The sequence below is a fragment of the Sus scrofa genome, chromosome 3 (genome assembly GCF_054392235.1).
Source record: "Sus scrofa isolate SSC_HxYL_T2T_F1_AM1 chromosome 3, Sscrofa_HxYL_maternal_Yorkshire_Landrace_v2.0, whole genome shotgun sequence".
In the NCBI taxonomy this organism is placed as follows: domain Eukaryota; kingdom Metazoa; phylum Chordata; class Mammalia; order Artiodactyla; family Suidae; genus Sus; species Sus scrofa.
The window spans coordinates 7,997,630-8,011,343 of record NC_139385.1 but is presented as its reverse complement, the minus strand read 5'-3'; the positions used below and the strand labels follow the sequence as shown (position 1 = coordinate 8,011,343).

Below are 13,714 nucleotides of genomic sequence, written 5' to 3'. Positions count from 1 at the left end.
TCGTGTCTAAAAGAAGAAGCTGAAGAATTCCTTAAACCACTGAAGCAAACAGTGAAAGTACAAAGTGACAACAGGATGGAACTAGAGACGCTCATACTAAGTGAAGCAAGTCAGAAAGAGAAAGACAAATACCATATGGTATCATTTTATCTGGAATCTAATAAATGGGACAAATGAACCTTTCCACAGAAAAGAAACTCATGAACTTGGAGAAGAGACTTGTGGTTGCCAGAGGGGACGGGGAGGGAGTAGGACGGACTGGGAGTTTGGGGTTAATATATCCAAACTATTGCATTTGGAGTAGATAAGCAATGAGATCCCACTGTATAGCACAGAGAACTATATCTAGTCACTTGTAATGGAACATGATGGAGGATAATGGGAGAAAAAAATATATGTATGACTGGATCACTTTGCTATACAGTAGAAATGGACAGAACACTGTAAATCCCCTATAAAGGGAAAAATTAAAATCTTTGAAAAAAATAAAGTGACAACAGCATCTTTATGTATTAGATTGCTTTTCAGAGAGAAAGGAAAGAACAGAGGTTCTGTGCTGTTCTAAGAAGCAGAAGGAGAACAAGTCAGCTTCAAGGAGGCAAGGACCCAGAGGCTATTTTGTGGCAGTCTAGGTGAGAGATGATGGTGGCACAGAGAGAGGACACAGATCAAAGATGTACTTTGGAGAATGACTTGCCAGTACTGGTGAGAAACTAGCTGGGGAAGCAAAGATCAAGAGAGGGTGGGGTTGAGGACTTGGGCATTCAGAATAATTTATGAAAGTTCAAGTTATGACAGGTGTCTTTGGGATATGGGCAGGAAATCATTTCTGTAAAGAACCCTTAGGTGAAAGCTACAATGATATGTGGACTGCCCTGGCCTCAGTGGAGATGAGATAGGAAGGTCTACCCTACATCCAATCCAATGCTACCTACCTCCCCTCGTTGGCCTACACTGTCTCCACGAGATAAACTACTTTAAGGTAACCAGTTTCCCAGTTACAAAGCTGTATGTCCTTGAGAGCCAGCCTACCTGGGTGGTGTGCAGTGCCGGCCCCTGTACACTGGACCATGGGGTAAGGCAAAGCCACTTAAGACTTCAGCAAAGAACCTGACCTCCATCAGTTTAACAATTTCAAGCCACATCCTGGAACTGACTCCAATGTGTTTATTCAGCTAACCAGAAGTGCACAAAACAGGCCAGGAAAGATGTTCCCCAAATACAGAAAAACTATCAGGTTCCTTTCATTCAACACAGGCAGTGACCCTCTCCAATGCTGAGGTAAAGCGCCTGCCCCTCCAAACAGCAGAAAACAGTCACTCTGCTCAAACACAGAGGGACAGAGCCACAATGCATCAGGGAGGACCGGGGCTTCTGCTTCTCTATCCCAGCATCATCAGAGAAAGGTCAGGTTAGAAAGGCACAGCCCACCTCTCCTTCCCTTGAGAGATGAGGGGAGGGGAAGTAATGATTCCTTTCACTCTCTCTCCTGTTTGCCTTTTCCAAGTGGTCATGTCGTGGAGATGGGAGGGGCACGGGGTCATGTCAGAAATCCTGTGATGAGAAAGATAAAAGTAAAATACAGAGGCATGACAACAGACCAAAGGGTAAAGAGATGACTGCAAGGTCCTCTAGATAACAATTCTCATTCTCTTCCTGCACAGCCCCTCCCCCCAGGATACCCCTACAGCCCTAAGACAGCAGAGACAGTGGGCCAGGAGCTGTGGCCTTTCTTTCCACCTATGTGACAGGTACGTGGGTTCCTTGCCAGCATCTCCCAAGGAAGCACGACTCCTCTTAACTTGCTTTATAGTCTGTTTTGGGGACACTCACCTCAATGCTCAGTTCTGTAGAATCTAAGAGGTCCAGCCTGTGCTCACTGGAGGAAGACTGCTAGAAAGAATGGGGTCAAAAGTCAAAAAGGTCCCTCCCCACTCCCTTCACCTGCAAACAATAACAAAGGTCCTTTCCGGTCTCACGTGACAGGGAGGGAAGAGAAGCAAAGTCAGAGTGAACAGCAGGATCAGAGTCATCAGAGAAGTGCCTCCTTTCCTGGCCTGCTGACTGCAACTCTTATTAAATTCATTCATTTCTGGAACTACAGAATGGGATTTTTCCTAAGGGGACTTTAGGAAAGACTACTTTAACAGATGCCCTGCTGTCTGGTCTTCCCTTTGCACATAAGACCTCCACTCGCCTCTGCTCTCTGTGCCCTTTCTCCTCAAAGAGCAGACAACAGAATGTAACAGCAACATAACCTTTTCCTGTTTAAAAGGTGCCTTCACTTTGTATTTTGTGTAAGAGGTCCATTTTAAAGATAAGATTGAGAGGGGTTAAGGAGCTAACTTGGTAAAGTGGTGGATCTGAAGACTCTAAGGTCCCCTCACTCTGACTCCATGCTCTTCCTACTGAACTGGCAGCATTTCCTCCTCCAACTGATCTACAATGTTGTACTAGCTTCAGCAGGCAAGCTAGGGCAGAAAAGGGAGTGAGTGGAGGAAGAGGCACTGCGGCAGCCCGTCAAGGGGTGTGCCTGTTGTGCGCATGTGTTATGAAGACTTAGTGAATGGGCTGCAAGGCTGGACTGGGTGACCTTCCATCCCTAGCTCTAGGAGTACCTTTAATTCTTAACAGAGTCAGAGGCAAAATATTTATATGAGGATTGAGAGGGAGACTGCTACCTCAAGTCCCTTTTGATAACTAAAATTTCCTTTCTCTATTTCTTTAATAAAAGTAAGGTCCACACAAAGTGAAAGGCTACTTACAAACCTCCCTCCTCCTTTATGATTCTTTCAAAAGATCCTGGGCAGTTTCTAGGATAAGGCATCAGCGAGACTGACAGAGGAGAGTGATTCTAGATCCTCAACTGCTTCTACTTCTAGAAGAAAAGGGCCCGTCACTCTGCTTACCTTGGCTGGATCTTGCCACTCTTCACTGGACTCATTCTGAATTTCTACCTCTTCATCGTCTTCCATCAGGCTCAGTCTGGAAGCGGTAGCAAAGAGCAGGGGTTTTCAAGAACCCCTGAGAATTTCACAGAGGCACCCAGGGGAGCAGGGTGGGCAGTAAGCAGAGTAGGGCTCCAGGTCCCCACCCGTGCTTCAGTCAGAGCAGCTCTATTTATATCAGTTTTACACACTAGGACTCCATATTATACTGGAAGGAAGTGTGTGTTCTGTGGTTAAGACAAGTCCACAGAGACCATCACAGAAGCACTGATGAGAGGAGAATCCCCTCACAGTGGGTGACAGATCTGAAGTGAGGACAGAAAATGATGGGAAAGGCTCACCGGGTCAGTCGGTTGCCCAGCCCAGGGCCTGAAGGGTTGAGTGGAGTCTCAAAATGCTGTGGACTTGAGGGCCTTGACCTCTGGGTACCTAAAGGGGGCTGGCTGTGGGAATGAAGTAGGATCAACGACAGGGGTTAAAAATAAAGAGTAAAAAAAGGAGGTAAAGCGACCATCAAAAAGGTGAGAATGGAGAGAAAAAGAAAATATTAAGGCTAAAAAAGTGGGGAAGGACCAGAGAACGTGAGAATGAAGGGGTGCTGTAGGAGGGAACAACACGAAAGAAATGGTGAGACACCAAACTGGGAAATCACAGCCAGGCTCTCCCCGGGGTGTACCTTTGGGTAAACGCCAGTTCTGAGTTGCCTTCTTCTTCCCTCTCTTCCAACCCCACCAGGGGCTGCCTACTCTTCACAGCAGTCGAGGTGAGGGTGGGTGTGGGTGGGATGCTGATCAGCTGTACGCTTTCCTCTTGGGATGCAGAGATGTCCTCTCTGTGCTGCCTGGAGGGGTCTGCAAAACAGCAGAGGCTCAAATTAACTGTAGACCAAGTACTGCCACAGATGCTTTTAGCTTTTCAAGACCTGCTCAGGATTGATAAGGGAAAGTTAGGAAAGAAGAGAATGGAAAACCTAGATGGCCTCATTATGTTATGGCTAAAAAATGAGCACAGCCTACGTACTAAAAAGTAAGGCTTCTAGAATGCTATCTAGGACCTGTCCAAGAAAAACTCACTACACAGCTTAGAAAACAAGATGAAAGAGACATAAATATGCATTCCACCACACAAACAGTAACATACAAACCTAAATGTGAGCAAACACTTGAGTCCCTGAGACTGAGAGGTCTTGGTTAATCAATGAAGACATTTGAGATCAGGATTTCATTCAAGAGTTCTACAGTGAGAAAAGCTTAGAATGGCCAAAATCTAGGGAGGAAGTATACAGGCTAAGGAGAAAGAAAAATGGGAGACGGGACTTTATAAAAGCCAGAAAAAAATGAGATGACTGCAATGTCAGCATAGTTCTAATATGAAGGATAAGTGGAAGAAATGGGGCTCAAAATGTTGACGACTCTTCTGAAGCCATCTAAGGAGGTGGAGGAGGACAAAGAAGCCCTAATGTCTTAGAAAATCCAGGTAATGATAGTTTAAAACATAAGTCAAATTGATATTAGTTATCTGTCAACTTTAAATATTCATACCCCCACTATCTTCCCTCCCATGGCCTTTTTGGACACCGAAACAAATAACCAGAAAGCGAGCTGCTACTGGTTTAAGCAGAAGGCTATAGAAACAGGGAAGAGCCACACCCATGAACTTGTGTTCCAAAGAAATCTTGGGCCCCCACACAGCTCCTCCTAATCTCCCCAACCTATTATTATTTGGGTAATATCAAAGGATTCAGCTCTGGAACCTCTTCTTGTCTCCATCTTCACTGGCTTCCTCAGCCATTCAGGTTCAGAGCTTTAAAATACCAACTTCCACATCTAAAGCTTCTGCCTCCCTCTTACACTCCCCGCCACTTCGCTCTAGGTTCCTATCCCCAGCTGCCTGTCCAACATCTTCACTTGAAAAAAACATGGCTCATGCCAAAGCCCTGATCTTACTTCATACAGCCTTCCCCACTTCATTTGCTATCAATTCTATCCTTTCAACTGTTAGGCCAAAATCCTTGGAGTCACCCTTAACCGCCTTTCTGTCTTATCTCCCACATGCACTTTGTCAGGGAGGTACTATCTGTGATATCTTGGAAATATGTCCAGAATCTGGCCACTTCTCACTACCCTGCCACCTCACCCTCCTGCCTCCCCCACCCTCCAGTTCGCCCACTCTCATCTCTTGCCTGGGCCCCTACTGCAGTCCCCTCACCAGCTCCTTGGCTTCCACCTCTGCCCCTCCTATAGTCAGTTCTCAAAATATCAGTCAGAAGGAACCCCTTAAAATATAAAGCAGATCGCTCTCTGCTCAAATCCTCCAATGTTTGCCCATTTCACTCTGAGTTTTATTCTAGCTCATAGGCTCTGGACTCCCACAACCTCTTTGGTCTCATGTCTATACAATCTCCATTCAGCAATATTGGCCTCCTTGCTATTTTCTGAACATGCCAGGCACATCCCACCATGGCCTCTGGACTAGCTGCACCCTCTTGCCTGCTATTCTGATATACACCAGGCATCCCCCTCACTTCCTTTAGTTTTTTGTCATTAATTCATGTTCTCTGTGAAGCTTTCCCCTGATCACTCTTCACAAGGTTGTAATCCCCACCTCACCAGTATTTCCCCATCTTCCCTGCTTCACCACCACTGCACATATCACTACCCTACATGATTCTAAAGAACGTTCCCTGCTGTATTGCCAGAACAAGGTGTTCATAAGCACCTGCTGAATGAACAATGGAACTAATCTTTTCAGTTTTATCCTACCTTTACAAACCCCCTGTTTCAGGTAGGCCAACTACATATCTATGTGCTTGGGTGAATGCTTACCTTCGTTTTGCTTATGCTATTCTACTAGCCCATCATACTCATTTTTCCACTATTTAGCTTATATAAATCTTACACATTTTTCAAGCTCCAGCTTAAATTCCATCTTCTTTATAGATCAACTAAACTTGAAATGATACTTTCCTTCCCCGAATTCTATAGCATTCATCTGTCAAACCCTCTCAAACCCCCAGGAAATTATCACTTACTGGTGACATAACTCAGATTTTCTATAAATGTATCTTCTTTCCTATTAGATGGTAAGCTGCTTGAAGAATTTCATGGCCTCTAAAACACCTAACACAATATCTTGCATATAGTAGGTCCTTAACAAGCATTTGTTAGTTATTAAAGACAGAGTTTCCTGGTATATAAAGGATAATTTTAGGTGGTATACAGAAACCATTACAAAGTCATGCACTAGGAGTTCCCATTGTGGTGCAGCAGAAACAAATCCAACAAATATCCATGAGGACATGGGTTTGATCCCTGGCCCTGCTCAGTAGGTTAAGGATCTGCCATTGCCATGAGCTGTGGTCTAAGTTGCAGTTGCGGCTCAGATCCTGCATTGCTGTGGAGTAGGTCAGCAGCTGCAGCTCTGATTCAACCCCTAGCCTGGAAACTTCCATATGCCACAGGTGTGGCCTTATAAAGGAAAAAAAAAAGAATCTGGGTCAGACCTACCTGTGGGTCTCTGATGGTTTCCTGGGAAAGCAGGGGTAGGCTGTGGCTCACTATGGGGGCAGGACACTGGAGGTAGCAGTCCCAGGAATCATCATTGGAGTGAGTGCCCCTGGAAGCTGCCATTTTGGAAAAATCTGGCCCCACCCATCAAGGGTGAGAAGTCTCAGGTCAAACAACAAACAGCATGAGAACCCAGCCCCATCCAACAGCAAACAGGATGTCTAAAGTCCTTCCAGGGACACAGCTGCCTCTAATCACACCCAAAGACAAAGTCCCACCCACCAGAAAGCAGGCATCAGTCCCTTCTAATCAGGAAGCCACCACAAGCCCCTGTATCAATTCCAACCACATGAGGGCAGACGCCAGAAGCAAGAGAGGCTACAACTCTGTAGCCTGCAAAAAGGAGATCACACAGAAAGCTAGACAAAATGAAAAGGCAGAGAAATATGAGCCAGATGAAGGAACAAAACAAATTCCCAGAAGAACAGCTAAGTGAAATGTAGATAAGCAACCTACATGAAAAACACTTTAGGGTAATAGTAAAGATGATCCAAGATCTCAGAAAAAAAAATTGGAGGCAAAGATCAATACATTACAGGGAATGTTTAATAAAGATATATAAGACTTAAAACCAGCAAAGATGAACACAACAGCCACAATAAAAAATTTACCAGAAGGAACCAATGGCAGAATACTGGAGGCAGAAGAATAAGTAAGCTGGAAGACATATTGGTGGAAATCACTGCTAAGGTACAAAAGAAAAAAAGAATGAAGAGAAAGGAAGACAGTCTAAGAGAACTCTGGGACAACTTTAAAAAAACCAACATCAGAATCACATGGGTGCCTAAAGGAGAAGAGTAAGGGCTAGAAAACATTTGAAGAGGTAATAGCCAATAACTCCCCTAACACGGGAAAGGAATCATTTATTCAAATCCAGGATGCACAGAAAATACCATATAGAATAAACCCAAGGAGGAACACCCTGAGACATATATTAATAAAACTGACCAAAATTGAAGACAAGGAGAAAATGTTGAAAGCAGCCAGGGAAAAGCAACAAATAACATACAAGATAACCCTGATAAGGTTACCAGCTGATTTTTCAGGAGAAACTCTGCAAGCCAGAAGGAGCGATATTATAAATATATTTATATTTTATATTATATTATATTTTATATTTAAATATAAAAGTGATGAAAGGAAAAAAATCCTACAACCAGGAATACTCTACCCAGCAAGGCTCTCATTCAGATTTGAAAGAGAAATCAAAAGCTAATTCAGTACCACTAAACCACCCTTACAACAAATATTAAAGGAACTTCTCCAGGTGGAAAAGAAAAGGCCACAACTAGAAACAAAGTTACAAATAAGACGACTTACTAGTAAAGCCAAGCATATAGTAAAGGTAGGAAATCATCCATACACAAATATGCTACCAAAACTAGTAGGATACATGCAGGATACTGCAAATGCATTTGCAATTAAGAGACCAGGAACTTATAACAATCATACTACACATACACACACACACACAGACTCCTATATCAAAAACAAAACCTCGTGGTAACTGCAAACCAACCATCTACAACAGATACACAAATAAGGAAAAAACCAATCCAAGTACAACACTAAAAACAGTCATCAGACCACATGAGAGGAGGACAAAAGGGAAGGAAAAATAACAAATCCAAACAATTAACAAAATGGCAATAAGAATGTACATAAACCATAAACAAAAGGACAACCCACAGAATGAGAGAAAATATTCGCAAATGAAGCAACTGACAAGGGATTCATTTCAAAATATACAAACTCACGCAGCTCAATATTTAAAAAAAAGATCTAAATAGACATTTCTCCAAAGAAGACATACAGGTGGGGAGTTCTAGTTGTGGTACAGCGGAAACAAGTCCGACTAGTATTCATGAGGATATGAGTTCAATGCCTAGCATCATTCAGTGGGTCGGGGATCTGGTGTTGCTGTGAGCTGTGGTGTAGGCTGACAGCTGTAGCTCTGATTCCAGCCCCTAGCCTGGGAACATCCACATGCTGTGGGCACAGCCCTAAAAAAGCAAAAATAAATGAATAAGTAAAGTTTTTAAAAAGCTAAAAAAAAAAAAAGACATACTGATGGCCAAAAAAACACATGAAAATATGCTCAACATCACTAATTATTAGCAAAATGCAAATCAAAAGTGCTATGAGGTACCACATTACACCAGCCTGAATGGCCACCAACAAAAATCTAACAAATGCTGGAGAGGGTGCAGAGAAAAGGGAATTCTCATACACTGTTGGTGGGAATGTAAATTGGTACAACACTATGGAAACATTATGGAGGTTCCTCAAAAAACTAAAAATAGAACTACCAGATGATCCAGCAATCCCACTCCTGGGTGTTCATCAGGAGAAAACCATAATTCAAAAAGATGCATGCACCCCATTGTTCACTGTACCACTAATTACAACAGCCTAGACATGGAAGCAACCTAAATGTCCACTGACAGAGGAATGGATAAGGTTGTGGTACATATATACAATGGAATATTACCCATCAATAAAAAGAATATTTTTTATAATGCCATTTGTAGCAACATGGATGAACCTAGAGATTATCATACTAGATGAAGTCAGTCAGTGAAAGACAAACATGATATCACTTACATGTAGAATCTTAAAAAAAGGATACAAATGAACTTATTTGCAGAACAGAAAGAGACTCATAGACTTGAAAAGCAAAACTTATGGTTACCAGAGGGGAAAGGTGGGGGGAGAGGAATAAATTAGGAGTTTGGGATTAACATATAGACACTACCACATATAAAATAGTCAACAAGGACCTACTGTATAGCACAGGCAATTCTATTCAAAATTCTGTAATAAACTATATGGGAAAAGAATCTGAAAAAGAATGGCTATATGTATAATCGAATAACTTTCCTGTATACCTGAAACTAACAACACTGTAAATCAACTATACTCCAATATAAAACAAAAATTAAATTTTAAAAGAATAAAAAAAGATAAGGTGAATATCATCAAAATTAAGAACTTTTGTATTTCAAAGGATACCATCAAGAGGATGAAAAGATAATCCACAGAATGGGAGAAAATTTTCTCTATCTGGTAAGGAACTTTTATCTAGAATATACAAAGAACTCTTACAACTTAATAAAAGACAACCCAGGAGTTCCTGATGTGGCGCAATGGGATTGGCAGCATCTCTGCAGCACCAGTAGGTAGGTTTGATTCCCAGCCCAGCAGAGTGGGTTAAAGCACCCAGTGTTGCCACACCTGCGGCATAGGTCACAACTGTGGCTCAGATCTGAATCCTGGCCTGGGAACTCCATGTGCTGTGAAATGGCCAAAAAACCGGGGGGGTGGGGGGGAGAAAGACGACTAAATTTTTAAATGAGCCAAAGATTTGAACAGACATTTCTCTGAAGGAGACATGCAATACCTAACAGCATGTGAAAAGATGCTCAATACGACTAGTTTTTAGGGAAATGCAAATTTAAATCACAATGAATAAGACACCAATTCACTAGTCGATGGGTAACATAGACAATAACAAGTGTTGGCAAGACTATAAAGAACCTGGGGCCTCATATGTTGTTGCTGAGACTGTAAGATGATATAGGCCCTTTGGAACACAATTTGGTAATTTCTCATAAAGTTACATGCATAGTTTCCATATGATCTAGCAATTTCACTCCCAGGTATATCTCAAGTGAAAACTTACATCCATGCAAAAACTTACACTCATGAATGTTTATAGCAGCATTACGTATAACAGAAAGTAAAAACAACCCAAATGTCAATAAACTGATGAAGTTACAAATAGAAATGTGGCATACCTGTACAATGGGATATTATTTGTCCATAAGAAGTTATCAGGGGAATTCTCTTGTGTCACAGCAGGTTAAGAATAGGCAATGTCACTGCAGTAGCTTGGGTGGCTGCTGTGACACAGGTTTGATTCCTGGCCTGGGAACATCCACATGCTGTGGGTGTGGCCAAAAAATTAAAAAGTCATGAAGAGGAGTTCCCATCGTGGCGCAGTGGAAACAATCTGACTAGGAACCATGAGGTTGCAGGTTCGACCCCTGGCCTTGCTCAGTGGGTTAGGGATCTGGCATTGCCATGAGCTGTGGTGTAGGTCACAGACGCGGCTCAGATCCCGCATTGCTATGGCTGGCAGCTGTAGCTCTGATTTGACCCCTAGCCTGGGAACCTCCATATGCCATGGGTGCAGGAGCTAGTAAGAATAATAATAATAATAAAGTCATGAAAAACTGGTAATTGCTAAGCATGTTTGAAACTGGAAAGCATTATGCTAAGTAAAAGAAGACATACAAGGCCACATATTATATGATTCCATTTATACAAAATGTCTAGAAGAGGCAAGCTCAGGAAGTAAATTAGTTATACTGTCTAGGCTGAGGGAATGGGCAGGATGGGGAATGACTACTAGTATTTTCAAATGTACACTAGAAAACACTAACACATCAACGTGTGATTTCTAGGATATTACTGCTCAAGATGAGACTATATTAAAAAAGAAAATTTAAAAAACAGGAAAATTACAACAGGTAGTGACCCGAAAGTAAAAAAAAAATGAAGGTTGTGTAAAAATCTTTAAAAATTGGAAAATAATATGTCAAGGAGGGGCATCCTAATTATACAGATTTCTTGTTCAATCTTTGGTTTTATCATTAGTTTCTATTTTATTTTTCATGTTGGCCATCTTTAGTTAGCTAGATAAACCATGACAAAAATGAGTACCCTTAATGATATCTGGTGCTCAATGGGATATATGACCAAACGCAAGACTTTGAAGGAAGCAAAAGCCCACATGCTGCTTTTCTAGGTAGCAGTGATCAGGAAGCGGCTCTGAGCCCCCGATACCCACATCCACAGCACTTTACCTTCAATGCGCCTCTTCTTGGAGCGGGGGTAGCCCTGAGGACTGGCCTCTGCTGTGTTCTCCACAGGGCTGAGGGAGTGGCAATAGGTGGTGACGGGGCCCCATGGATGGCCAGGGGCCTGGGAGACACGATGCAGACACTTCTCCAGGTAGGACAGTCTAAGGAAGAAGTGGAATGGAGAGGCTGACATGGTCACAGCCACCTTCTCTAACCCACATCTTTACCCAATTACCCTCTGACTTACAGCAGCTGCTTGTCCTGATGGAAGAGTCGGGGGGAGAACTCTGAAAGGAGCTCCAGGAATGCAAGATTTGGGGGCTGACTGGTGGAGCCAGCTGGAGGAAGCTCTGACAAGGAGAACTTGATGCCTTCCCTTGGTTGAGCAGAATCATTTTAGGAAGATCGTCCCTCCCCACTTCCCTCCCAAGGCTGAGGCATCCTGTCCAAGTACTTCCTTCCTTCCTGGTCCAGGACCCAGTTTGTCTTCCAGAAACTACCCCCTCACCAGCTCAACTGCTGCTCCTCGACATGCCTGCCCCCTCCCTCCTCCCTCCTAGCCCTCCCTGTACACAGCCTCTGGCTCAGCCCTCTCAGGAAGGTTCAAGTACCCTGCCTTCCAACCGATACTTCCTTACTTGTGTAGTGTGACCACAAGGTCACGGTTCTGTAGCTGTTGCGGCCCAAAGCTCAAGGCAAACCTCCTGGCCAGGTCCCTCATCTCGATGAAGGCCGGAAGCTCATTCAGGCCCTGGGGCCCCTGTTCCTGCAGTAGTTCTGTGTATAACTATATCCAGGAGACAAGGCATATGGCACATTTGGGAAAAGGAGAAACAAGGCAGAAGTAGAGAAGTACAGCATTCCCTTTTCTGCCGAGAAATCCTAAAGGGTTCGGGAAGCCATCTGCTATTTTTTTTAACTCCTTCTTTCCTCCCAGGACACTGACCCTATTCCTCTATTCCTGATCAGCTGCAGCAGAGAGGGGCTTCACCCTGCTCTCTAACAATAAACAAATATGTCTGTAGTAACTGAAAGGGTGAGAAAGACCAGACTTGGAAAGAAATTAGGAATTCCCTGTCACTTGATTGTTGGTGCTCCCATGTTCTACCTGACATGGGGTTTGTATGGATAGGGGTGGAGACTGCCCACTTAAAAAAGCCTCTTTTTACTGGTCTATTAGTTATGAGGGAGACTGTCATGTAAAGTAGAAATCAAAATAAATTAGGAAGTTCCTGCTCTGAAGGATCTCACATTCTGAAGGGCTAAGCACAGGACAGCTTGTGGGCTGCAGGAGGGCACATCAGGTCTGAGGCTCTCTAGGCAGAAGAGGGTACCTGCTTGAGGCTCAGCAGCAGAATTCGGGAACAGTGACTTCGGTCAATCTGCCTTGCTCTAGTTAATGTTTCCTTGATAATGTCACCATAGTCATTGTAGAACTGACGGAGAGGAAGTGGAGAAGATAATGTCTAACCACAGGAAGAGACTGTTTCTGCTTTGTTTCATTATTCATAGCCCTAATCATGTCTCCTTCCAAAGGAGCCTTAGGTAGGAAAATGTGAATCTATGCATTAAACAACTCATACCAGATCACATCTCTAGAGTTCAGGCAAATAAATAAGAAGCTCGGCCCTGAGCTCATTTCTTGGAGAAGAAGGGTCGTAAGCCTGCCAGTGCCCCCTGTCATCTTGCACTGAAGTCTTTGCTATTTGCCTCTTCCCACCAAAACAGAAGCTCCAGAAAGCAGGAACTATTGTCTGTTTTGTTCACTGAGGTGCCTGGGATAGTAGGTACTCAAGAAACAGCAATCAACACAATGGTGGGTTGAGGGAACTGAGGTACATTATCTAGGTATCTTGTGAGGATTGTACCCTGGTCCATTCTTTTTTCCTCTTCCTTACATTACCTTATCCCATAGACTAGGTTCAGAGAAAAAAAAAAAAATTTCTAGCCAGGAAGACTAAGACATTTCCTCTCCAATGAATTTCTTCCTCCTAACAGCTTTTTCTCTGTAATTATTTACTGCTAACTCTCTTTGACCTTTTATTCTCAACTCCTATTGGTCCTCCCCCGCTGCTTCTCCTTAAAGCCTGATACTGTCCTCTCCGCACCCTCCTTTCTGTAGTGTCCTCAGTGAAGGCTGCGCTCAGCTTGGAGCCTTGGTGTACCTTGTTGTAGTGTTTGAAAACATCTGAGGCTGCGTCCATCTCCAGCACCCCATACAGCAACAGCTTGCAGAACCCAGCCAGGAGGCGGCGCCGCTGGTGCAGCTGCTCGATCTGTAAATGATCCTCCTGGGAATGGCCTGGCTCACCTCAAATGCAGAACGGAAGTATCA

The 13,714-nt window shown here is 43.4% G+C and overlaps 1 protein-coding gene across 36 annotated transcripts in view; it reads right to left on the bottom strand.

Annotated features, from left to right (window-relative positions):
- Positions 1-1,153: 1,153 nt before the first annotated feature.
- The window catches only part of STAG3 (STAG3 cohesin complex component), a 35,776-nt gene continuing 23,215 nt past the window's right edge, over positions 1,154-13,714 (bottom strand). For 7 of the 36 annotated variants that reach the window (XM_085016578.1, XM_085016583.1, XM_085016600.1 and 4 more), the window contains 10 exons: positions 13,545-13,690; positions 12,714-12,815; positions 12,018-12,166; positions 11,627-11,755; positions 11,383-11,540; positions 3,625-3,799; positions 3,290-3,391; positions 2,910-2,985; positions 1,834-1,893; positions 1,154-1,554 (listed from right to left, as the gene is read on the bottom strand). In XM_085016578.1, the coding sequence (XP_084872704.1) occupies positions 1,546-1,554; positions 1,834-1,893; positions 2,910-2,985; positions 3,290-3,391; positions 3,625-3,799; positions 11,383-11,540; positions 11,627-11,755; positions 12,018-12,166; positions 12,714-12,815; positions 13,545-13,690 (1,106 nt within the window). In that variant the 3' untranslated portion in view covers positions 1,154-1,545. The remainder of the gene's footprint in view (positions 1,555-1,833; positions 1,894-2,909; positions 2,986-3,289; positions 3,392-3,624; positions 3,800-11,382; positions 11,541-11,626; positions 11,756-12,017; positions 12,167-12,713; positions 12,816-13,544; positions 13,691-13,714) is intronic. The other 29 variants (XM_085016584.1, XM_085016602.1, XM_085016579.1 and 26 more) reach the window with 7 other exon arrangements.